Here is a 26,857-nt window from a genome sequence, read left to right on the forward strand (position 1 = left end):
CCAATACGTCATGCGATGTAGCGTAGGAGTGATTAGGGAGTCAGGAAGTGATTCCAGTGTCGGCTTAGAACATAGACTGCTTCACGTAGCTGACAAACAGACAGGCATACCTGGGACTCAAGAGAGTGCCTATGGCTACACCTTTTGTTTGAAGGAGTTGGCAGGAGTCAAGGGAGAAATTATTGAGAGTGAGGATGAGTTCCCCTAGACAGACAGAGTCGGGGTGGAGGGGAACAGGGTTGGGTCTGGTGTCCAGAAGGAAAAGGAATGTTTTGAGGCCTTCCTGGTGGGGGATGGAGGTGTACAGGGACTGGACATCCATGGTGAAAATAAGATGCTTGGGGCCAGGGAACTTGAAATCATTGAAAAGATCAAAGGTGTGTGAGTGATCCTGGTGAATTTCTTTAGGACTGCCTTCAATGGGTTATCCTTTCTTGGGTAAAATTGTGCACAATATCCCATGTGTGGCCTTAACAATCCTGTTTGATTGTAAAAAAAATTGTAATAATTTACAACCGGTGTGAAGTATTCGAACTGGGGGGAGATGGTGGGAATGAGGAGAGAATAAAATGGTAATAGTGCAGGATTGATGTAGATGGGTGGCTGATGATAGGCGAGGACTCAAGGCCTCTTTGTGTCTTGCTGGGCACAACCAATCTGCTGCTTTCAACAGTTCAGGTTTGATTGAACTATATTTTAGTTAAAGAGGACTAGCAAGTCCTTAACACAAACCAAATGCTCTTGCTAAGGTCTAGATGCCTGTATAATTCTATATGTCAGCTAGCCCACAATCAACAACTTCACAACCGCACTTGCCCCATCTTTGCCCAGTGCATCGGTCTGTGTGGGATTTGTAACTGGAAGCCCACCATCTGGAGCTTTGCCTTCACTTCCCTCTGCAGTGGATGGACGATTTCTTGCTGTTGCTGAAGTGATGATGGAGGGGACATTGTTTACACATTCTGTGACATACTGCCAAGTCTGTCTGAGAACCAGCTTCCTCCACTGCTGCTGTTTCCAGGGCAACCACAGCAAGAGCTACAGATTGTGCAAATCTCACAATCAACAGATTGGCAAACACTGTGACTGGGAGTCCAGCTTGGGAACTGTCTCATTACCAAGGTCAAACTGTCTCATACACTGCATTATGTGTCCAAGCTACAGGGACCTTCTATTGTTGTGTAGCCGGGTTACAGGGCCTCTATAATATTATGGCGAGACAATAGACAGCCACTGCAGGAATATGGAGCAATACATAGAAAGTCTGAGGAACTCAGCAGGTCAGGCAGCATCTGTGGAGGGAAATGAGCAGCCAGGACCCTTTATCTGAATGGAACCAACCCTCCTCTCCCTCATTTGACTATCAACAGCCACCCCTGCCCATTCTTCTCTTGGATCAGTTGCCAGCTCTTGCTCCACTTCTTCCCTTCACCTCTTACACTGGCTATCCCTGCTCGATCAGCTGACAGGACTTCGACAAGTCCCATGTGGTAGGCAGGTCCTGAAGGTTAGAACAGATAGGATCCAGGGTGAGTTGTAGCTATACCTCTTCACACTCGTACGCATGACAACAAACCCGACTTGAGTTGACTTAAGCAAAATTGGCTTGGTGTTTGGAGCAGAGGGTAGTAGTGGGGGGTGGTTTCGCAGATTGGAGGCCTGTGACGTTCTGCAGGGATTGGTGCTGAGTCCTCTGTTTTATAGAACTCAGAGCAGATATTGCACTGAACTAATGAGGCTACCGTCACCCAATCATTTCTGCAGAGGCACCTGGTTCATATCACTCCATTCTCTGCATATTCAGACTGGTAGGTTATTGGCTTCTGTAAACTGCCCCTTTTGTGTAGGTGAGGGGCAGAATATGTGTGTGCAAGATGGGGGGGTGGGCACGTAGATGGTGTTGGTGAGTCTATAGCGAGAATACAAATGGGAATAATGTAGGATTAGTGTAATTGGATGGCTGATGATTGGCATGGATCAGTTAGGCCAAAAGGCCAGTTTGCATGCAATGACTAAAAGCCTACCTCTGAGATCCTTTTTAAAATTCCTTCCTCTTTCCTTAAGCCTTTTCCATGGCATAGGAAAAATACTTTGTCTACCCCATCTGTGGTTCTCATTATCTTATATATCTCATCCCTCGGTACCTTCACTCCAGGGAGACAAACCCAACCTATTCAATATATTACCACAACTAAAGTCCTCCAATCCAAATAACGTTGTGGTGAATCACCTTTGCATTCTCCAGAGCAATCACAATCTCCCTATAGTTTAACGCACACAAAATGCTGGAGAAATTCAGCAGATCAGGCAGCATCTATGGAAAGGAATAAACATTTGATGTTTCAGACTGATATCCTCCAAAATCTAGGCCTTTGTACCTCTCTCTGTAACTAAATCCCTGGCTTCCTCACCAAAGACCACAGTCAGTGTGGATCAAAGATGACATCTCCTTGCTGACAGTCAACAAAGGCGCATTTGAAAGATTCACTAGGAATAGCACACGTGACGTGGCGAGGGCTGCATACCATCGCTGACTTCAAAGCCAAACGTTGCAGCACCGCCAACATTATGGCCTTTTCCCCGAATGAGCTCAATCATTTTTATGCTCAGTTCAATGTCGCTAACTCTGAGCCTCCGAGGAAAACCTGCAACCTGCTCATCTCTGAGACTGAGATACGCAGATGTTTCCACCGAGTGGACAGTCACAAGGCTGGGGGACCAGAGGGCATCCCAGGGCAAGTGCTCAGGATGTACACAGCACAACTGGCAGGTGTGTTTACTGACAATTTTAATCTCTCCCTCTCCCAGTGTAGAGTGCCCCCCTGCTTCAAAACATCCACCATTGTCCCTGTACAAATCCAAAGTAACATCTCTGAATGACTGGCGTCCTGTTGCACTCACCTCAATAATAAGCAAATGCTTTGAGAGGCTGGTCAAGGATTACATCTGCAACATGCTGCCATCCACACTGGACCCCCTACAATTCACCGACCAACACAACTGATCGACAGATGATGCAATAGCCAAAGCTCTACATACTGTCCTTACACATCTGGAGAAGAAGGTTGTTTATGTGAGAATGTTGTCCTTGGACTACAATTCAGCATTCAACACCATAGTGACATCCAGACTCGACAGGAAGCAGGTGGTAACTCTCAATACAGGAGCCCCTCAGGGCAGTGCACTGAGTCCCCTCCTTTACTCCTTGTATACCCATGACTATATCACACCCACAGCTCTAATCCGCTGATTAAATTTGCCAACGACACTATGTTGATTGATCTAATCTCAAGCAATAATGAGGTGGTTTACAGGGAAGAATTCATCTCTCTGACATAGTGGTGATCTTTCAAGAATCGATAGATTCTGACATTGTACTGGATGACTGGAAAATTGCAAATGTTACTCTGCTATTTAAGAAGGGTGGGAGGCAGCAGAAAGGAAACTATAGACCTGCTGGCCTGACATCAGTGTTTGGGAAGTTGTTGTAATTGTTAGGGATGAGATTACGGAGTACCTGGAGGCACATGACAAAATAGGCTAAAACTAGCATGGTTTCCTGAAAGGCAAATCCTGTCTGACTAACCTACTGCAATTTTCTGAGGAAATTACAAGCATGGTAGACAAAGGAGATGCAGTAGATGTGGTGTACTTGGATTTTCAGAAGGCATTTGACAAGGTGCCACACATGAGGCTGCGTAGCAAGATAAGATCCCTTGGAATTACAGTGAAGTTACCAGCATGGGTGGAGCATTGGCTGATCAGCAGAAAACAGAAAGTAGGAATAAAGGGAACCTATTCTGGCTGGCTGGCAGTTACCAGTGGAGTTCCACAGGGGTCGGTGTTGGAATCGCTGCTTTTTACGCTATGTGTCAGTGATGTGGAGTATGGGATTAATGGATTTGTGGCTAAATTTGCTGATACAAAGATAGGTAGAGGAGTGGGTAGTGTTGAGGAAACAGCGAGCCTGCGGTGAGACTTAGATAGCTTAGAGGAATGGGCAAAGAAGTGGCAAATGAAATGCAATGTTGGAAAGTGTGTGGTCATGCACTTTGGTGGAAGAAATAAGTGGGCAGACTATTATTTAGATGGGAAACGAATTCAAATGCAGAGATACAAAGAGACTAGGGAGTTCTTGTGCAGGATACCCAAAAGGTTAACCTCCGGGTTGAGTCAGTGGTGAAGAAGGCAAATGCAATGTTGGCATTCATTTCTAGAGATATAAAATATAAGAGCAAGGATGTGATGTTGAGGCTCCATCAGGCACTCTTGAGACCACACTTGGAGTATTGTGTGCAGTTTTGGGCTCCTTATTTTAGAAAGGATGTACTGACATTGGAGAGGGTTCAGAGAAGTTTCACGAGAATGGTTCCAGGAATGAAAGGGTTACTGTATGAAGAACATCTGGCAGCTCTTGGGCTCTAGTCCCTGGAGTTCAGGAGAATGAGGGGGGATCTCATAGAAACATTCTGAATGTTAAAAGGCCTGAACAGATTAGATATGGCAGTTATTTCCCATGGTAGGGGAGTCTAGGACAAGAGGGCATGACTTCAGGATTGAAGGACGTCCATTTAGAACAGAGATGCGGAGAAATTACTTTAGTCAGAGGGTGGCAAATCTGTGGAATTTGTTGCCACAAGCGGCTGTGGAAGCAAAGTCATTGGGTGCATTTAAGGCAGAGATAGATAGGTTCTTGATTAGTCAGGGCATCAAAGGATATGGGGAGAAGGCAGGGGAGTGGGGATGTCTGGAAGAATTGGTTCAGCCCATAATTGAATGGCAGGGCAGACTTGATGGGCTGAATGGCCTACTTCTGCTCCTATATCTTGGTCTTATGTGTCAAGAAAACAACCTCTCCCTCAATGTCACAAAAACAAAGGAGTTGGTTATGGACTACAGGAGGAATGGAGACAGGTAACCCCTATTGACATCAATGGATCTGGGGTTGAGAGGGTAAACACCTTTAAGTTCCTCAGCACCCGCATCACTGAGGACCTCACGTGGTCTGTGCACACCAGCCGGGTGGTGAAAATAGCACAACAGCACCTCTTTCACCTCAGATGGTTGAGGAAATTTGGTACAGGCCCCCAAATCCAAACAACTATCTACAGGGGAACAGTTGAGAGCATCCTGACTGGCTGCATCACTGCCTGGTATGGGAACTGTACTTCCCTCAATTGCAGGACTCTGCAGAGAATGGTGTGGACTTCCCATGATTCAGGACGTTTACAAGGACAGGTGTGAAAAGGGAACCCTTAGGATCATTGGAGACCCGAGTCACCCCAACCACAATTTATTCCAGCTGTTATCATCTGGGAAATGGTACCACAGCATAAAAGCCAGGACCAACAGGCTCCGGGACAACTTCTTCCACCAGGCCATCAGACTGATTAACTCGCAAACACGAGGAATTCTGCAGATGCTGGAAATTCAAGCAACACACAAAGTTGCTAGTAAGAGGTACAGTCGACGTTTCGGGCCGAGACCCTTCATCAGGACTAACTGAAAGAAGAGCTAGAAAGAGATTTGAAAGTGGGAGGGGGAGGGGGAGATCCAAAATGATAGGGGAAGACAGGCGGGGGAGGGATGGAGCCAGGAGCTGGGCTGATTAACTCACTCTGATTTGAGTGTATTTCTATGTTACATTGACTGTTCTATTGATTATATATTATTATATGTAGCCTCCCTGGCCAGCCTCAGGGTCGCTCGGCTTGCTGTCGTCTAGGGAAACAGCCCTCGGCCCCGCCAAACTGGGTAATTAGCTTGTGTGGATGCTGTGTGATGTACCCCACCCCACTCAAATAATGGACAATACACCAGATATGATTAAATGATTTACAGTTTATAGATATTACTGGAAATATATAATTAATAGAGAATAAAATATAAAAGGAAAATAAAAGGTGCCACACTTATCAAAGTTCAATCTCTTCGTGTACAAACAGTTGGAGCTCAGGACCCTTCTTCTTCACCCTGCGACCCCTCAGACCACCCCGACTGGCCGCCTGGGACCAACAACGGTGGTCGACTAGACTCTCCACACAAGTCCGTCTCCGTCTCCTCTCCTCGCCGAACACCCCGCTCGGGGTCCGACCCCATTAGCGGACTCACAGCACCTGGTCCATCCTCTGTCTCTCTCTCCCGCCTTCTGCCCCCAAACCCCGTGCATACAATATCTTACAGACACACCAAAAGCATAACGACTGTCCCAATTGGTTTGTAACATCTTCTTACCAGTAACGTGATCCAAACAAACTGCTAGTGGGAGGACTTTCTCAGCAGTTAACATAACAAAGAAGCCATTTTAATTAGACTACGCAGTGACATAAAAAAAAGAAACCCCTTACATATAAATTACTATGATTGCACATTGCATATTTAGACAGAGACATAATGTAGAGATTTTTACTCCTCATGTATGTGAAGGATGTAAGCAATAAAGTCAATTCAATTCAATGCAGTCACAAAGCTTGGTGGTTGAGCACCACGTTTCCACAACTGCCTTGTCAGTCCACGGCCACGCACATAGACTGGACTCAGAAAAGCCAGCCAGTATGAAAGCTGAGTTTGCTAACGTGGAAGTGCATGGCATTGTCCACAGATCCCAGATGGGTGACAGATGACATATATTGTTCATAATAGAAACAGCACTGCATAATTCACAAACACGGTCATTGAGATGTTGTGTTCACTTTAAGAGCTGGTGTCTGATGTAATGACTTCAGTGTAAAGTGACTGTTTTTGCTTTGTTCTTAAAGGAAGTAAAGGACTGCGATTTTTGTTAAGCACGTAAAACGACTCTTGTATGTCTTATTCACAAAATCCTACACCGTGACTTACGAAAGCAAACATTCGATACGCCTTCTTCACCATCCCATTGACCTGTGTTGCCACTTTCAGGGGAAAATGGAGCTTACCGTAAGGGCTCTGTTCGCCAACATTCCTTAGTGCCCTGTCATTTACTACACATCTCCTGCTGCAATTTGACTTACCAACGACACAGATAATAGTTGGCACAGTTAGCAGTGCAGACAGAAGCAGGACACTTCAGCAACATGGATAGATTGAACAAATAGACAAAACTATGACAAAGGGATTTGAAGTGTGCAAGTTCAAAGTATCCACATTGAATATGGAAACTGTGGTACATATTGCATCTGAAAAGGTAATAAGCTAATGGGGCACTTAGCTTAAGAGTTGAGAAGTAACGTTGCAGCTGTGTAAGACTTTGATTAGGCTGCACAAGAGTATTATGTGCAATTCTGGTCACCCCATTGCATACAGGAAAAGCATGAAGGCTTTGGAGAGAATACAGAAGAGTTAAATCAGGATGCTGCCTGGGTTAGAGGGGATGGGTTATAAGGAGAGGTTGGAATAACTTGGATTGTTTTCTGGGTAGTTGGAGGTTGGGGGAGACACAGTAGAGGTTTATAAAATTCTGCGAGGCATGGAGTAGGTCATTAGGGTCAAAATGTCAAATACCAGACAACATGCAGTTAAGATGGGGGAGAGTGAATTTAAAAGAGATGTGTGGGACAATTTTTTACACAAAGAGTGGTGGGTGGCTGGAGAGGGCTGTTTGGGGGTGTTGATGGAGGCAACTGTGATAAGCAGCTTTCAGAAAGGTATCAATCTGCTGGTGTTCTAAATGCAGGGAGGTCGAGAGAGCTGGGGATTTGGGGAAGTTTGTAGATTAATAGAATAACACAGTAAGTAAAGGAAATAATAAAAATCTACTAAAACGTGGGACTTTGCATCCAAGGTTAAATCTTTGCTGAAGTACCGTGCCCCTCTCTTGGATCAGTATGCTGATTCATTGATTTCAAAACTTAAGAGAGAACGAATAATTACAGGCATAAGGATTGTATCTGTTGGAATTCAGAAGGTGAATAAGTTGTCTTATTGAAGCTTTCATGATATTTTGGAGGTCAATTCTGATGATATCAGAAATGATCTGGCAAGTGTGGATTGGAACAGGTTGTTTTCTGGCAAAGGTGTACTTGGAAAGTGGGAGATCTTCAAAAATAAAATTTTGAGCATACAAGGTTTGTACGTGCCTGTCAGAATAAAAGATAAAGATAACAAGTGGAGAGAACCTTGGTTTTTCAAGAGATATTGAGGCCCTAGTTAAGAGAAAAAAGGAGGTGCTTAGCAGGTATGGGCAGGTAGGAGCAAATGAGGTGCTTATGGAGTACAAGAATTGCAAGAGAACACTTAAGAAAGAAATCAGGAAGGCTAAAAGAAGGCATGAAGTTGCTCTAGCAGACAAGGTGAAGGAGACTCCTAAGAGATCCTACAGGTATGTGAAGAGCAAAAGGATTGAAAGGGACAAAACTGGTCCTCTGGAAGACCAGAATGGTAATCCATGTGTGGAACCAAAAGAGTTTTGGGGGTTAAGATCGAAAATGCATTCTTTGCATCTGTATTTACTCAGGAGACGGATTGAGTCTATAGAAGTGAGGGAAAGCAGTATCGACTTCATGGACCCTGTACAGATTACAGAGGAGGAGGTGTTTGCTACCCTGAGGCAAATCAGGGTGGATAAATCTCTGGAGACTGACAAGGTGTTCCGTTAGATTCTATGGGAGGCAAGTAGAACATAGAATATAGAATAGTACAGCACGTTACAGGCCCTTCGGCCCACAATGTTGTGCTGACCCTCAAACCCTGCCTCCCATATAACCCCCCCCACCTTAAATTCCTCCATATACCTGTCTAGTAGTCTCTTAAACTTCACTAGTGTATCTGCCTCCACCACTGACTCAGGCAGTGCATTCCACTCACCAGCCACTCTCTGAGTAAAAAACCTTCCTCTATTATCCCCCTTGAACTTCCCACCCCTTACCTTAAAGCATTGTCCTCTTGTATTGAGCTATGGTGCCCTGCGGAAAAGGCGTTGGCTATCCACTCTATCTATTCCTCTTAATATCTTGTACACCTCTATCATGTCTCCTCTCATCCTGCTTCTTTCCAAGGAGTAAACCCTAGCTCCCTTAATCGCTGATCATAATGCATACACTCTAAACCAGGCAGCATTCTGGTAAATCTCCTCTGTACCCTTTCCAATGTTTCCACATCCTTCCTACGGTGAGGCGACCAGAACTGGACACAGTACTCCAAGTGTGGCCTAACCATAGTTTTATAGAGCTGCATTATTACATCATGACTCTTAAACTCTATCCCTCGACTCATGAAATCCAACACCCCATAAGCTTTCTTAACTACCCTATCTACCTGTGAGGCAACTTTCAGGGATCTCTGGACACGTACCCCCAGATACCTCTGCTCCTCCACACTACCAAGTATCCTGCCATTTACTTTGCACTCTGCCTTGGAGTTTGTCCTTCCAAAGTGTACCACCTCACACTTCTCTGGGTTGAACTCCGTCTGCAACTTCTCAGCCCACTTCTGCATCCTATCAATGTCTCTCTGCAATCTTCGACAATCCTCTACACTATCTACAACACCACCACCAACCTTTGTGTCATCTGCAAACTTGCCAACCCACCCTTCTACCCCTACATCCAGGTCGTTAATAAAAATCACGACAAGTAGAGGTCCCAGAACAGATCCTTGTGGGACACCACTAGTCACAACACTCCAATCCGAATGTACTCCCTCCACCACGACCCTCTGCCTTCTGCAGGCAAGCAAATTCTGAATCTACCTGGGCAAACTTCCCTGGATCTCATGCCTTCTGACTTTCTGAATAAACCTACCGTGTGGGACCTTGTCAAATGCCTTACTAAAATCCATGTAGATTACATCCACTGCACTACCCTCATCTATATGCCTGGTCACCTCCTCAAAGAACTCTATCAGGCATGTTAGACACGATCTGCCCTTCACAAAGCCATGCTGACTGTCCCTGATCAGACCATGATTCTCTAAATACCCATAGATCCTATCTCTAAGAATCTTTTCCAACAGCTTTCCCACCACAGACGTAAGGCTCACTGGTCTATAATTACCCGGACTATCCCTACTACCTTTTTTGAACAAGGGGACAACATTCGCCTCCCTCCAATCCTCCGGTACCATTCCCGTTGACAACGAGGACATAAAGATCCTAACCAGAGGCTCAGCAATCTCTTCTCTCGCCTCGTGGAGCAGCCTGGGGAATATTCCGTCAGGCCCCGGGGACTTATCCGTCCTAATGTATTTTAACAACTCCAACACCTCCTCTGCCTTAATATCAACATGCTCCAGAACATCATTCTGACTCATATTGTCCTCACCATCATCAAGTTCCCTCTCATTGGTGAATACCAAAGAGAAGTATTCATTGAGGACCTCACTCACTTCCACGGCCTCCAGACACATCTTCCCAGCTTTATCTCTAATTGGTCCTACCTTCACTCCTGTCATCCTTTTGTTCTTCACATAATTGAAGAATGCCTTGGGGTTTTCCTTTACCCTACTCGCCAAGGCCTTCTCATGCCCCCTTCTTGCTCTTCTCAGCCCTTTCTTAAGCTCCTTTCTTGCTTCCTTATATTCCTCAATACACCCATCTGATCCTTGCTTCCTAAACCTCATGTATGTTAGTATAGAAATTATTGGGGCCCTAGCAGAGATATTTAAAACATCCTCAGTGACAGGAGAGGCACTAGAGGATTGTTCCGCTGTTTCAAAAAGGCTCTAAACAGAAACCAAAAAATTATAGGCCAGGGAGTCTGACAATCAGTAGTGGCAAAGTTATTGGAAGATATTCTGAGGGACAAGATATATAAGTATTTGGATAGACCTGGACTAATTAAGGATAGTCAGTATGGCTCAGTGCATGGTAGGTCATGTCTAACCAATCTTTTGGAGTTTTTAGAAACATAGAAAACCTACAGCACAGTACAGTCCCTTCGGCCCACAAAGCTGTGCCAAACATGTCCTTACCTTAGAACTACCTAGGCTTACCCATAGCCCTCTATTTTTCTAAGCTCCATGTACCTGTCCAGGAGTCTCTTAAAAGACCCTATCATATCTGCCTCCACCACCGGCAGCCCATTCCACGCACTCACCACTCTCTGCGCAAAAAACTTACCCCTGACATCTTCTCTGTACCTACTTCCAAGCACCTTAAAACAATGCCCTTCCGTGCTAGTCATTTCAGCCCTGGGAAAAAGCCTTTGACTATCCACATGATCAATGCCTCTCATTATCTTGTACACCTCTATCAGGTCACCTCTCATGTTCTGTCGCTCCAAGGAAAAACGGTTGAGTTCACTCAAGCAACTTTTATGTGTGTTGCTTGAAATTCCAGCATCTGCAGATTTCCTCATGTTTGAGTTCACTCAACCTATTCTCATAAGGCATGGTCCCCAATCCAGGCAACATCCTTGTAAATCTCCTCTGCACCCTTTCTAGAGTTTCCAAATCCTTCCTGTAGTGAGGCGACCAGAACTGAGCACAGTACTCCAAGTGGGGTCTGACCAGGGTCCTATATAGCTGCAACATTGCCTCTCGGCTCTTAAACTCAATCCCACGATTGATGAAGGCCAATGCACCGTATGCCTTCTTAACCAGTCAACCTGCATAGCTGCTTTGAGTGTCCTATGGACTCGGACCCCAAGATCCCCTGATCCTCCACACTGCCAAAAGTCATATTAATGCCATATTCTGCCATTATATTTGACCTACCAAAATGAACCACCTCTCACTTATCTGGGTTGAACTCCATCTGCCACTTCTCAGCCCAGTTTTGCATCATAGCAATGTCCTGTTGTAACCTCTGACAGCCCTCCACACTATCCACAACACACCCAACCTTTGTGTCATCAGCAAATTTACTAACCCATCCCTCCACTTCCTCATCCAGGTCATTTATAAAAATCACAAAGAGTAGGGGTCCCAGAACAGATCCCTGAGGCACACCACTGGTCACCAACCTCCATGCAGAATATGACCCATCTACAACCACTCTTTGCCTTCTGTGGGCAAGCCAGTTCTGGATCCACAAAGCAATGTCCCCTTGGATCCCATGCCTTTTTATTATCTCAATAAACCTTCTCAAATGCCTTGCTGAAATCCATATACACTACATCTACAGCTCTACCTTCATCAATGTGTTTAGTCACATCCTCAAAAAATTCAATCAGACTCGTAAGGCACGGCCTGCCTTTGACAAAGTCATGCTGACTATTCCTAATCATATTATGTCTCTCCAAATGTACAGAAATCCTGCCTTTCAGGATCTTCTCCATCAACTTACCAACCACTGAAGTAAGACTCACTGGTCTATAATTTCCTGGGCTATCTCTACTCCCTTTCTAGAATAAGGGAATAACATTGGCAACCCTCCAATCCTCTGGAACCTCTCCTGTCCTCATTGATGATGCAAAGATCATTGCCAGAGGCTCAGCAATCTCTTCCCTTGCTTCCCACAGTAGCCTGGGGTACATCACATCCAGTCCCGGTGACTTATCCAACTTGATGCTTTCCGAAAGCTCCAAAATATCCTCTTCCTTAATATCTACATGCTCAAGCTTTTCAGTCCACTGCAAGTCATCCCTACAATCGCCAAGATCCTTTTCTGTAGTGAATACTGAAGCAAAGTACTCATTAAGTACCTCTGCTGTCTCCTCCTGTTCCATACACACTTTTCCACTGTCACACTTGATTGGTCCTTTTCCCTCACATCTTATCCTCTTGCTCTTCACATACCTGTAGAATGCCTTGGGGTTTTCCTTAATCCTATCCGCCAAGGCCTTCTCATGGCCCCTTCAAGCTCTCCTAATTTCATTCTTAAGCTCCTTTCTGCTAGCCTTATAATCTTCTAGATCACCATCATTACCTCATTTTTTGAACCTTTCGTAAGCTCTTCTTTTCTTCTTGACTAGATTTACAACAGCCTTTGTACACCACGGTTCCTGTACCCTACCATCCTTTCCCTGTCTCATTGGAACATACCTATGCAGAACCCCATGCAAATATCCCCTGAACATTTGCCACATTTCTTTACTTAATGTTGATGCTAAGATCCTATCTAAAGTTTTGGCCTGTAGGATTGAAAATATTTTACCATCTGTCCTTTCTGATAATCAGACTGGATTTATCAAAAATCGATTTTCTCATTTTAATATTCATTGTTTATTCAGTATTATCTATTCTCCTTCTAAGGAGATATCAGAATGTGTGGTGTCCCCAGACGCTGAGAAGGCTTTTAACCATATAACCATATAACATTTACAGCACGGAAACAGGCCGTCTCGGCCCTTCTAGTCCGTGCCGAACTCTTACTCTCACCTAGTCCCACCAACCTGCACTCAGTCCATAACTCTCCATTCCTTTCCTGTCCATATATCTATCCAATTCAACTTTAAACAACAACATCGAACCTGCCTCAACCACTTCTGCTGGGAGCTCATTCCACACAGCTACCACTCTCTGAGTAAAGAAGTTCCCCCTTATGTTACCCCTAAACTTTTGCCCTTTAACTCTCAACTCATGTCCTCTTGTTTGAATGTCCCCCACTCTCAATGGAAAAAGCCTATCCATATCAACTCTATCTATCCCCCCCTCATAATTTTAAATACCTCTATCAAGTTCCCCCCTCTACCTTCTACGCTCCAAAGAATAGAGACCTAACTTGTTCAACCTTTCTCTGTAACTTAGGAGATGAAAGCCAGGCAACAGTCTAGTAAATCTCCTCTGTACTCTCTCAATTTTATTGACATCTTTCCTATAATTTGGTGACCAGAACTGTACACAACACTTCAAATTTGGCCTCACCAATGCCTTATACAATTTCAACATTACATCCCAACTCCTATACTCAATGCTCTGATTTATAAAGGCCAGCATACCAAAAGCTTTCTTCACCACCCTATCCACATGAGATGCCACCTTCAGGGAAATATGCACCATTATTCCTAGATCCCTCTGGTCTACTGCATTCTTCAATGCCCTACCATTTACCATATATGTCCTATTTTGATTAGTGCTACCAAAATGTAGCACCTCACATTTTTCAGCATTAAACTCCATCTGCCACCTTTCAGCCCACTCTTCTAATTGGCCTAAATCTCTCTGCAAGCTTTAAAAACCTACCTCATTATCCACACTGCCACCTATCTTAGTATCATCTGCATACTTACTAATCCAATTTACCACCCCATCACCCAGATCATTAATATATATGACAAACAACATTGGACCCAGTACAGATCCCTGAGGCACACCGCTACACACCGTCCTCCAATCTGACACACAGTTATCCACCACTACTCTCTGGCGTCTCCCATCCAACCACTGCTGAATCCATTTTACTACTTTGATATTAATGCCTAACGATCGAACCTTCCTAACTAACCTTCCATGTGGAACCTTGTCAAAGGCCTTACTGAAGTCCATATAGACAACATCCACTGCTTTACCCTCATCAACTTTCCTAGTAACCTCATTAAAAAATTCAATAAGATTTGTCAAACATGACCTTCCACGCACAAATCCATGTTGACTGTTCCTAATCAGACCCTGTCTATCCAGATAATTATATATACCATCTCTAAGAATACTTTCCATCAATTTACCCACCACTGACATCGAACTCACAGGCTGATAATCGCCAGGTTTACTCTTAGAACCCTTTTTAAACAATGGAACCACATGAACAATACACCAATCCTCCGGCACCATCCCTGTTTCTAATGACATTTAAAATATTTCTGTCAGAGCTCCTGCTATTTCCACACTAATTACCCTCAAGGTCCTAGGGAATATCTTGTCCAGACCCGGAGACTTACCCACTTTTATATTCCTTAGAAGCGCCAGTACTTCCTCTTCTTTAATTGTCATACTTTCCATAACTACCCTTCTTGTTTCCTTTACCTTACACAATTCAATATCCTTCTCCTTAGTGAATACTGAAGAAAAGAAATTGTTCAAAATCTCCCCTATCTCTTTTGGCTCCGCACATAGCCGTCCACTCTGATTCTCTAAGGGACCAATTTTATCCCTCACTATCCTTTTGCTATTAATATAACTGTAAAAACCCTTTGGATTTATTTTCACCTTACTTACCAAAGCAGCCTCGTATCTTCTTTTAGCTTTTCTAATTTCTTTCTTAAGATTCTTTTTACATTCTTTATATTTCTCAAGCACCTCATTAACTCCAAGCTGCTTATATTTGTTGTAGATCCCTCTCTTTTCCCGAAACAAGTTTCCAATATCCCTTGAAAACCATGGCTCTCTCAAACTTTTAACCTTTCCTTTCAACCTAACAGGAACATAAAGATCCTGTACCCTCAAAATTTCATCTTTAAATGACCCCCATTTCTCTATTACATCCTTCCCATAAAACAAATTGTTCCAATTCACTCCTTCTAAATCCTTTTGCATCTCCTCAAAGTTAGCCTTTCTCCAATCAAAAATCTCAACCCTGGGTCCAGACCTATCCTTCTCCATAATTATATTGAAACTAATAGCATTGTGATCATTGGACCCGAAGTGCTCCCCAACACATACCGCCGTCACCTGCCCTATCTCATTCCCTAACAGGAGATCCAACACTGCCCCTTCTCTAGTTGGTACCTCTATGTATTGCTGCAAAAAACTATCTTGCACACATTTGACAAACTCCAAACCATCCAACCCTTTTACAGAATGGGGCTCCCAGTCTATGTGTGGAAAATTAAAATCTCCCACAATCACAACCTTGTGCTTACTACAAATATCTGCTATCTCCTTACAAATTTGCTCCTCCAATTCTCGGTCCCCATTAGGTGGTCTATTATACACCCCTATAAGCGTCACAACACCTTTCCCATTCCTCAATTCCACCCAAATAGCCTCCCTAGACGAGTCCACTAATCTATCCTGCCAGAGCACAGCTGTTATATCTTCTCTGACAAGCAATGCAACACCTCCCCCCTTGCCCCTCCTATTCTATCACACCTGAAGCAACGAAATCCTGGAATATTTAGTTGCCAATCACACCCCTCCTGCAACCATGTTTCACTAATAGCTACAACATCATATTTCCAGGTATCAATCCATACTCTAAGCTCACCCACCTTTCCTAAAATGCTCTTAGTGTTAAAATAGATGCATTTAAGAAACTCTCCACCTCTTACTCTCTGTTTATCCTTAATGGAGCTTTGTAATCTTTTTCTTCCTTGTCCCCTACATCTTTGGTCTGAGTACTCCTGATCTCTGTCCCCTGCCTATCCTCCCTCACTCACTGTCTACCTGCTTTCTCCATTTGTGAACTAACCTCCTTTCTCCTACTCCCTTCAATTTGATTCCCACTCCCCAACCATTCTAGTTTAAAGTCACCTCAGTAGCCCTCGCAAATCTCCCCACCACTGGTCCCCCTAGGGTTCAAGTGCAACCCGTCCTTTTAGCACAGGTCAAAAAAACCCGTCCTTTTTGACAGAGGTGAATGGAATTATTTATTTGAAATTGTAGAAAAATTCAATTTTAGACCTGATTTCATTCAATGGATTAAATTACTTTACTTAGCTCCCTCCACAAGGGTTATCACTAATTCTCAGAACTCCAAACCATTTAAGCTGCAACATGGCACCAAACAAGGCAGTCCGTTGAGTCCTTTGCTTTTTGATCTGGCCTTAGAACCCTTAGCCATAGCCTTTCGAGAATCTAATGATATCACTGGTATTTTAAGGAGAGGCACTATCTACAAAGTTTTGCTTTATTGCTCTGTATTTCTAATATTGAGACTTTGTTATCCCATGTGCTTTCTTTACTCTCCTGTTTCAGCCAGTTCTCAGGTTATAAACTGAATTTACATAAGAGTGAACTTTTTCCTTTGAATAATTGGATATCAACTAATTCTAACCTTTTAAAATTGTAAGAAACCAATTTACTTACTTAGGTATAACAATTACTAAAAATAATAAGTGCTTATTTAAAGTGAATTTTTTTACCCTATTGAATTATTTAAAAAGGACGCTATCAAATTAGTCGCATCTTTCATTATCATTGATTGGTGGAATTAACTCTATTAAAATGAATATTTTACCTAATTTTATATATCTTTTTCAGGCATTACCTGTTTTTATTCCTAAATATTTTTTGATTCTCTTGATTCTATGATATCATATTATATAATATGGAAAAATAAGCATTCTAGACTAAACAAAATTCATCTTCATCTTCAGAAAGCTGAAAAAAATGGAGGGCTAACTATACCAAACTTTAGGTTTTATTATTGGGCACTTAATACACGGAATCTTACATTTTGTTTATATTACATTAATCATGAGGATTGTCCAATGTGGGTTTCTTTAGAAGCTAACTCTGCTAATAAATTTTCTATTATTTCTCTTCTTGGATCCTTACTTCCTTTATCCCTGACTAAGTTAACTGACAATTTGGTAGTTAAACACACTATGAGAATTTGGGTACAATTTCAAAAATACTTTGGCTTATTGAGATTTTCTCTTTCAAGTCCCATTTTTTCTATCTATTTTTTAAAAATCTTCTATGATAGATGTGGCTTTTAAAGAATGGGATAGATTAGGTATTAAGTGCTTCCAGGATTTGTTTGTGGAGGGAAGTCTCCTTTTATTTGAGCAATTGTCAGCTAAATATAGCTTACCCAAAACTCACTTTTTTCGATACCTACAAATTAGAGACTTTTTATGGTCTCAAATATGTACATTTCCTAAAAGTCCTGATAAGAACCTGCTAGATGTAATTTTTAATTTGAAACCTTTTTATAATGGGTCTATATCTAATATTTATAATATGCTGCAGGGAATGAGAAGTGTTCCTTCAGATAAAATTAAAAATCTTTGGGAACAAGATTTACAGACTTCAATTTCTGAGGAAACTTGGAATGAAATTTTTAAATTGGTTAACACTTCATCGTTATGCGCTCACCACTCTCTCCTACAATTTAAAGTGGTCCATAGGGCCCACATGACCAAGGATAAGTTGTCTCTCTTTTACTTGGATATATCTCCTTATTGTGATAAATGTAATAGATTAGGTTATGAGAACACTCAGTCCTCTTTTATTGTCATTTAGAAATGCATACATGCATTAGGAATGATACAATGTTCCTCCAGAGTGATATCACAGAAAACAGGACAAACCAAAGACTAACACTGGCAGAACCACATAATTATAACATATAGTTACAGCAGTGCAAAACAATACCATAATTTGATAAAGAAAAGACCATAGGCACAGTAAAAAAAGGTCTCAAGTCCCGATCGACTCCCGAGTCCTCGATAGCAGGCGGCAAAAAGGAGAAACTCCCTGCCATAAACCTCCAAGGCACTGACAACTGCCGATGCCTTGGAAGCAGCTGACCACAGCCGACACTGAGTCTGTCCGTCCAAAAACTTCAGCCTCTGACCAGCCCCTCCGATACAGTCTCCCGAGCACCATCCTCTGCCGAGTGCCTTCAACCTAGCCCCCGGCCGCCGAAACAAGCAAAGCTAAGGATTCGGGTCCTTCTGCTCCAGAGATTCCGGTTACCACACAGTAGCAGCAGCAGCGAAGCGGAAATTTCAGAAGTTTCTCCAGATGTTCCTCCATATTCTCACATCTGTCTCCATCAAATCAGTATTGTGCATGGTCCCCTACTTGACAGATTACAGATATCATTCACCGGAGAGGCCGCGTGCGCTGCGTCACGCCGCCATCTTCTCCTCCTCCTCCTAATGGAGAAGCTTCACTTATTCATGTTTTGGACATGCCCGAGTCTTGGAAAATATTGGAAAGAAGTATTTCAAACCTTCTCGGTACTTTTTAAAGTAAATTTTAAGCCTAATCCTTTGACTGCTTTATTTGGTATTGTTGAAGGAAAGGATATTATTTTGGAAAAATCAGATTTGCACATTTTGGCTTTTATTTCTCTTATGGCTAGGAGGGCGCTCTTGCTTAAATGGAAAGATGCGGTCCCGCCCACTTACGTTAAATGGCTGCGGGATGTGATGTCATGTTTAAATTTAGAGAAGATTCGGTGTTCAATTTCTGAATCTAATCAAGACTTTCAAACATTGTGGGGACCTTTTTTGAACTATTTTCAAAATCTTTGATTTGCCATTAAAGCACAGGTGGTGGCTAACAATATACTTTTTTTTCCCTTTTTCTTCTTTACTAATCAGCTTCGGTCATGGTAGTGGATTAGATTTTTTTGCTATATAATAAATTTACTATATTGCAATATTATGAATTAATTAATTTGTATGAATATAGAGTAAGGAGTTTGTATGTGTGATTCAGTTTAATGTATTTGATATATTTCTTTTTTCTTGAACTCTGCATTCTCCTATGTAGAAAATTAATAAAAAATATTGAAAAAAAAAAGAACATTTGAAAGGTTTCAATGAGATCCCTCCCCCCCTATCCTTCTAAATTACAGACCCAAAGGTATCAAATGTTCCTGGTATGATAACCCTTTCATTCCTGGAATCATCCTTGTGAACCTCCTCTGAACCCTCTCCAATGCCAGCACATCTTTTCTAAGATGAGGGGCCCAAAAACTGTTCACAATACTCAAGGTGAGGCCTCACCAGTGCCTTATAAAGCCTCAGCATCACATCCCTGCAGCGTGTCAACGCACCTCTGGAAGAACCAGAGGCACCTGCGGTTCCTCCACTCATGAGCCAGGCAGCTCATCCAAGCTCCAGAAAGGCTTACAATGCCAGTCAAGTAAATTCTGGGGGATGGTGGTGGGGGGGCGGTCCCTGTGTAGAGTAATGTACAGTGGCCATAAAAAGTATTCCCCCCCACACCTTGGCATTTTCATGTTTTATTGTTTTACAACATTGAATCACAATGGATTTAGTATGGCTTTTCTGACACTGATCAACAGAAAAAGACTCTTTCGTGTCAAAGTGAGAACATATCTCTACAAAGTGATCTAAAGTAATTACACATATAAAGGAAAAAGTAATTGATTGCTTAAGTATTCACCCCCCCCCCCTTTAATATGGCACACCAAATCAACGCTGGTGCAATCAATTGTTTTTAAAAGTCACATAATGAGTTAAATGGAGATCTGTTTTTGGAGACCTGTGAGCAGTCAAGATGTTTCAATTGATAGTAGTAAAAATACACCAGAATCTACAAGGGTGAGTCAGTATCTTGGGAAAAACTACACCATGAAGACAAAAGAACACCCCAAGCAACTCGGCAAAAAGGTTATTGAGAAGCACAAGTCAGGAGATGGATACAAGAAAATTTCTAAGTCGTTGAAAATCTCTTGAAGTACAGTTAAGTCAATGGTGAAGAAATGGAAAGAATATGGCAGAGCTGTAAATCTGCCTAGAGCTGGCCACCCTCAAAAACTGAGTGACTGTGCAAGAAGTGGACTAGTGAGGGAGGTCACCAAGTGACCTATGACAACTCTGGATGAGTTACAAGCTTCAGTGGCTCAGATGGGAGAGTCTGCACATACAACTGTTGTCTGTGTGCTTGACCAATCGAAGCTTTATGGGGGAGTGTCAAAGAGAAAACTGGTGTTGAAAAAAATTCACATGAAATCTCAGCTAGAGTTTGCCAGAAGGCACGTGAGAGACTCTGAAGTCAGCTGAAAGGAAGTTCTATGGTCTGATGCAACAGAAATTGAGCTTTTTAGCCATCGGGCTGAATGCTATACAGTACTGGCGTAAGCCAAACACCACACATCATCAAAAATACACCATCCCTACCATGAAGCATGGTGGTGGCTGCATCGTGCTGTGGGGATGCTTCACTGTAGCAGGCCCTGGAATGCTTGTGAAGGTAAAATGAATGCAGAAAATTACAGGGACATCCTAGAGGAAAACCTGATGCAGTCTGCAAGAGACTGTGGCTTGGGAGATTTGTTTTCCAGTAAGACCACGACCTCAAGCATAAAGACAAAGCTACACAGGAATGGCTTAAAAACAACAAAAGGTAATGTCTTGGAGTGGCCAAGTCAGAGTCCAGACTTCAATCCTATTGAGAACTTGTGACTAGATTTCCAAAAAGGGCTGTTCACTCATGATCCCCATGCAATCTGACAGAGCTTGAGCAGTTTTGTAAAGAAGAATGGGAGAAAATTGCAGTGTCCAGATGTGCAAAACTAAGCAAAACCTATCCACACAGACTCAAGGCTGCAATTGCTGCCAAAGGTGCATTTGCTAAATACTGACTTGAAGGGGGTCAGTATTTATGCAATCAAATATTTTTTGTTTTATATTTGTAATTAATTTAGACTTCTTTGTAGATCTGTTTTCACTTTGACACGAAAGAGTCTTTTTCTGTTGATCAATGTCAAAAAAGTCAAATTAAATCCACTGTGATTCAATGTTGTAAAACAATAAAGCATGAAAACTGCCAAGGGAAATTGGTGAATACTTTTGGCACTGTAATCGGGAGAAATATACATAATTCACAACCACCAACACTGAGCTGTGGTTTCGCTTTAAGAGGCTGGTCAGATATGATAACATGGTTGCAAAGAGATTTTTTGCATGTTTTTGTGTTTAAGTCTTGGAATTCAATGAAATAAGTTGTGAGTTTCATTAAACATAAAATACCTCACTTCATTTTATTTCTGGAAACTGACAAGGTGACCAGATCTGAACACAATATTCCAAGTATGGTCTAACCAGGCTTTTATAGAATTGCAATATTATCTTGAGAGAACAGTAAAGGTCAGGGAAACATGTAAGAAATGCTGGAGGAACTCGGCAGGTCAGGCAGCATCCGTGGAAAGGAATAAACAGTCGATGTTTCAGGCCAAAACTCTTCAACAGAACTGGAAAGGAAGAGAAACGAAGCTAGAATAAGAACATGGAAGAAGGGAAGGTGATAAGTGAAGGTAAGTAGTCAGGTGGGTGGGGGAGAGGGGATGAGGTGAGAAGCTGGGAGGTGATAGGTGGAAAAAGTAAAGGGCTGAAGAAGAGTGAATCTGATAGGAGAGTAGAGTGGACCATGGGAGAAAGGAAAGGAAGAGGGGCAACATGGTGAGGGGACAGGCAGGTAAGGAGAAGAGAAGAGTGTGGGGAGTGGAAGAACAGAACGGCGGAAGAGGAACAATTACCGGAAGTTAGAGAAATAGATGCTATCAGTTTAGAGGCTATCCAGACAGAACATGAGGTGTTACTTCTCAGTCTGAGAGTAGAGGAGGCCATGGACTGATATGTCGGTATGGAATGGGGATTGGAATTAAAATAGTTGGCCTTCAGGAAATCCTGCTTTTTGTAGTTGGAGCGAATGTGCTCAACAAAGCAGCTCCCCCAATTTATGTTGGGTCTCACCAAGGTAGAGAAGGCCACATCAGGAACACCGGATACAGTAGCTGACTCCAACAGATTTTCAGGTGACGTGTTGCCTCACCTGGAGCCCTGAATGGAGGTAAGTGAAGAGGTGAATGGATAGGTGTAGCACTTTTGCCACTTGCAGAGGTAAGTGCCAGGAGGGAGATTAGTGGGGGAGGACAAATGGATAAAGGTATAATGGCAGGAGTGATCACTGTGGAAAGCAGAGGGTGGGATGGAAGGTAAAGACAAGAGGAATGAGGTCCCTGATAAGGAAGCGGGAAGATTGAGTAAGGATAGATAACTGGGAAATAGAGGAGATGTGGGTGAGGACAGCATCAATACTGGAGAAAGGGAAACACTTATTTTTGAACAAAAGGGACAATTACACTCACTTGTCCATACATTAAGATGTTCCTCCAACCAATTACTCCACTTTAAGGGATTCTTTATCTTGTAATTTCATGTTCTCATTACTTATTGCTACTTATTTACATTTGCATTGCACCATTCATTGTCTTCTGCATTCTGGTTGATCTTTCATTGATCCTATTATAGTTACTATTCCATAGGTTTGCTGAGTATGCCCACAGGAAAATGAATCTCAGGGTCGTACATGGTGGCATATATGTACTTGGATAATAAGATTTACTTTGAACTTTGAAGGAGATATCTCTGATGCTCTGGAAAGGAAAGCCTCATTCTGGGAACAGATGCAGTAGAGACGAAGGTACTGAGAAATGGGAATAGCATTCTTACAGGTGACAGGTTGGCAACAGGTTTGGTTAAGATAGCTATGAGTTTCATTAGGTTTTTAATAGATCAGTGTCGGCTGGTGGAGCAGTGAGATCAGCGCCGGGCTCAAGAATGGAGGTTCCCGGGTTCGATCCAGTGACAGACTGCCCCCGTGCGCGCTCTCCATCCGCGCTGGGTTGATGTCGAGCTTGCAACTCAGCCTCGTAAAATAATACTTTGAAATGTCTGTGCGAGGAGCAGTGCCCACACAGCCTTTCGAACTGCGCCTTGTAAGCCATGAAAATGCCCGACGCTGGCCTCTCAGGTCTGAGTCGATGTCATCATCATCATATAATAGATAACTCCAGACAGTTTGTCCCCAGATATGAAGAGAGAGAGATCAGGAAAGAGGAGTGAGGTGCCGGAAATGGACCAAGTTCAGAAAGCTCAGGGAGTTGTCTCCACAATGCTCTCCCACTGAGAGATCTGGCACATGACCTAGCACCAGATTCAACATGGCCTCTCATCTATTCATCCTGTCCACATATTGAGTCAAGAATCCTTCTTGAACACACCTAACAAATTCAACCCCATTCAAATCTTTTTCACTAAGGAGGTGTCCATCAATATGTCAATATTAGGAAAGTTGAAGTCCTCCTTGACAACAACCCTGTTATTTTTGCACCTTTTCAAAATCTGACTCCCAATTTTGGTCACATTACCATTGGAGGGGGAGGGGGGGTCTATAGGATACTTCTGATAGAGCGAATGCTCCCTTCCTGTTTCTGATCTCCACCCATACTGACTCAGTAGACAATCCTTCCACACCGTTCTCCCTTTCTGCATCACTGCCACTTCCCCCAGCTCTTTTACCTCCCTCCCTGTCCTTCTGAAACATCTAAACACTGGAGTATCCCACAGCCATTCCTGCCCTTGTGTCTCTGTAAGTTAGACAACATTATAGTTCCATGTACTGATTCATGCAGCAAGTTCATCACACTTGTTCCTAATACCTCTTGCATTAAAATAGAAACACTTCGATCCATCCCACTGACTGCAAATTTTCCCTATTACCAGCCTATCCTTCCTCACAGACTCTCTACACGCTGCACCTACCTGTATACACTGATCACCCATCCTCCATCCTTGCCAAGTTAGTTTAAAACCTCCTCAACAGCTCTAGCAAATCTTCCTGCAAGGATATTTGTCCCCCTCCAGTTCAGGTGTAATGCATCATTTATGTACAGGTCATACCTAGGTCAGAAGAGGTTCCAATGATCCAGAAATCTGAAATCATCTCCCCTGCACCAATTCCTCAGTCACATCATGCAAACCACAAGGACCATACAACATAGGAGCAGAATCGGCCCATTGAGTCTGTGTCACCATTTCATCATGGCTGATCGACTTCCCTAACAACCCTATTCTCTTGCCTTCTCCCCGTAACTTTACATGCCACAACTAATAAAGAACCTATTAGCCTCCACTCCGGCTGGTGGCACAGTGACATCAGCGCCAGACTCCGGAGCGAAGGTTCCCGAATTCGAATCCAGTCGGGCCGCTCCCGGGCACGCTTTCCATCCGTGCCAGGTTGAGTGTCGAGCCCGCAGCTCGACCTCGTAAAAAACACTGCGCTGTGAGAAGGACATGGGGGACCACTCACAGAATCTTTCCTCCAGACACCCACTTGAAAAGTGGTCACCGAGGCTCTGGCAGAGTATGGCGCACACAAAAAAAATTAGCCTCCACCTTAAATACACTCAATGACCTGGACTCCACAGCTGTCTGTGGCAACAAATTCCACAGATTCACCACCCTCTGGCTAAATAAATTCCTCTTCATCTCTGTTCTAAATTGACATCCCTCTATTCTGAGGCTGTGCCCTCTGGTCCTAGACTTTCCCACCATAGAACATCCTCCCCACATCCACTCTATCTAGACCTGTCAAGTTTCTACTGCACAAATGAGGCCACAGTGATCTAGATCCACACTGTACCATGGCATGTTGGCTTACACATCTGCACCAGGTGTACCGAGCTGCAGCTCAGTGATCTTCAGCTCATATGGGAAACTGGAGAGGTGATAGATAGGCGCTACAGGGAGGTAGTCATCCCTGTGTTGCGGGAGGTGGGTACCTGGGTCAGGAGAGGGAAAGGAAATGGGTAGCCAGTGCAGACTACCTCTCAATAATAAATATACCTCTTTGGATACTGTTGGGTGGGGGGGTGCAGGGGATGACGTACCAGGAGGGTTCCGCAGCGATTGAGTCTGAAGGAGAGGGGAGAAGGGGATAAGAGGAGTGTAATGGTGATAGGGAATTCCATAGTTAGAGGAGTAGACGTGATTCTGTGGATGCGAAAGAGGCATCTGGGTGGTATGTTACCTCGCAGGTGCCAGGGATGGGGTGTCTCGGATCAGGTCCATGGATTCTAAAGGGAAATCCAGGAGTCATGGTACATATTGGCATCAGTGGCACAGGAAGGAAAAGGGAGGAGGTCCTGAAGAGAGAATTTATGGAGCTATGTACAAAGCAGAAAAGCAGGGCCCCCAGGTAGTAATCTCTGGTCTGCTCCTTGTGCCATGCACCAGCGAGGAAAAGAACAGGATGATTTGGCAGATGACTATGTGGCTGAGGAACTGATGCAGGGGGCAAAGTTGCAGATTTCTGGATCATTGTGATCTCTTCTGAGGAAGGTATGATCTGTACACAAGGGACGCGTTAGACTTGAATTCGAGGGGTACCAATATCATTGTGGGCAGGTTTGCTAGAGGCTTTAGGGGAGAGTTCAAACTAATTTGACGGGGGATGTGAACTGGAGTGATAGGGCTGAGGATGGGGCAGTTGATATACAAGCAGAGGTAGTGTATAGTGAGACTGTCCGGAAGGATAGGAAAATTGCAGTCAATGGGATGGGTTGCAGTATAATAGGGACAAAAATCAAAAACGGTGATGAATACAGAAATACAGGTGTTCGATTTGAATTCACAGTGTATAGAGTAAGGTAGATAATCTTGTAGCCAGTTAGAAATTGGCAGATATCATGGCTGAATGAAGATCATAGTTGGGAGCCTAACATCAAGGATACACTTTGTATTGAAAGGACAGGTAGGTAGGCAGAGGGAATGGCTTGTCTCTGTTGGTAAAAAAATGAAATCAAATCAAAAGAAGTGACATAGGATTGGAAGATGTAGAATCCTCATGGGTAGAGTTAAGAAATTGCAAGGAGTAAAAAGACGCTGAAGAGAGTTATATACAGCCCTCTGAACAGTAGGCATGATTTGGGCTACAATTACAATGGGAGATAGAAAATGCATGTCAAAAGAGAAATATTACAATAAATAATCTCAGGGATTTCAATACACAGGCAGATTGGGAAAATCAGGTTGGTCCTGACTTCGGATTCCGGGAAAGAGAATTTGTAGAATGCCTATGAGAGATGGCTTTTTAAAGCACCTTGAGGTTGAGCCCACTAGTGGATCAATTATTCTGGATTGGTATTGTGTAACAAACTGGAATTGATTAGGGAGCTTGAGGTAAAGAAGCCCTTAGGAGTCAGTAATCATAATATGATAGAATTTAGCATGCAATTTTAGAGGGGGAAGATAAAGTCAAATCTATCAGTATTACAGTGGAGTAAAGGGAATTACAGAGGGATGAGAGAGGAGCTGGCCAAAGTTGATTGGAAGGAGACACTAGCAGGGATGACAGCAGAGCAGCAATGTCTGGAGTTTCTGGGGGCAATTCAGAAGGTGCAAGATAGATACATCCCAAAGATGAATAAGTATTTTAAAGTCATGATGACATAACTGTGCCTGAGTAGGGAAGTCAAAGCTAACATAAAAGCTAAAGAGAGGGCATATAATAGAGCAAAAATTAGTGGGCAGCTAGAGGATTGAATAGCTTTTAAAAACCAACAGAAGGCCACTAA

General features: G+C 43.2%; 1 protein-coding gene across 2 annotated transcripts in view; it reads left to right on the plus strand.

The window, feature by feature from the left end:
- Nucleotides 1–6,939, plus strand: part of LOC134337569 (lipoprotein lipase-like) — an 83,565-nt gene extending 76,626 nt beyond the window's left edge. The window contains exon 11 of one of the 2 annotated variants that reach the window (XR_010016023.1): nucleotides 5,946–6,083. Coding sequence is in view for 1 of the 2 variants with exons in the window: in XM_063032706.1 (XP_062888776.1) it covers nucleotides 5,946–6,102 (157 nt within the window). In the remaining variant the exon portion in view is untranslated. Of the gene's footprint in view, nucleotides 1–5,945 lie in introns of both variants that reach the window. The other variant, XM_063032706.1, reaches the window with a different exon arrangement.
- The last annotated feature ends 19,918 nt before the right edge of the window (nucleotides 6,940–26,857 follow it).

Source organism: Mobula hypostoma, chromosome 24, assembly GCF_963921235.1.
Source record: "Mobula hypostoma chromosome 24, sMobHyp1.1, whole genome shotgun sequence".
Taxonomy (NCBI): Eukaryota; Metazoa; Chordata; class Chondrichthyes; order Myliobatiformes; family Myliobatidae; genus Mobula; species Mobula hypostoma.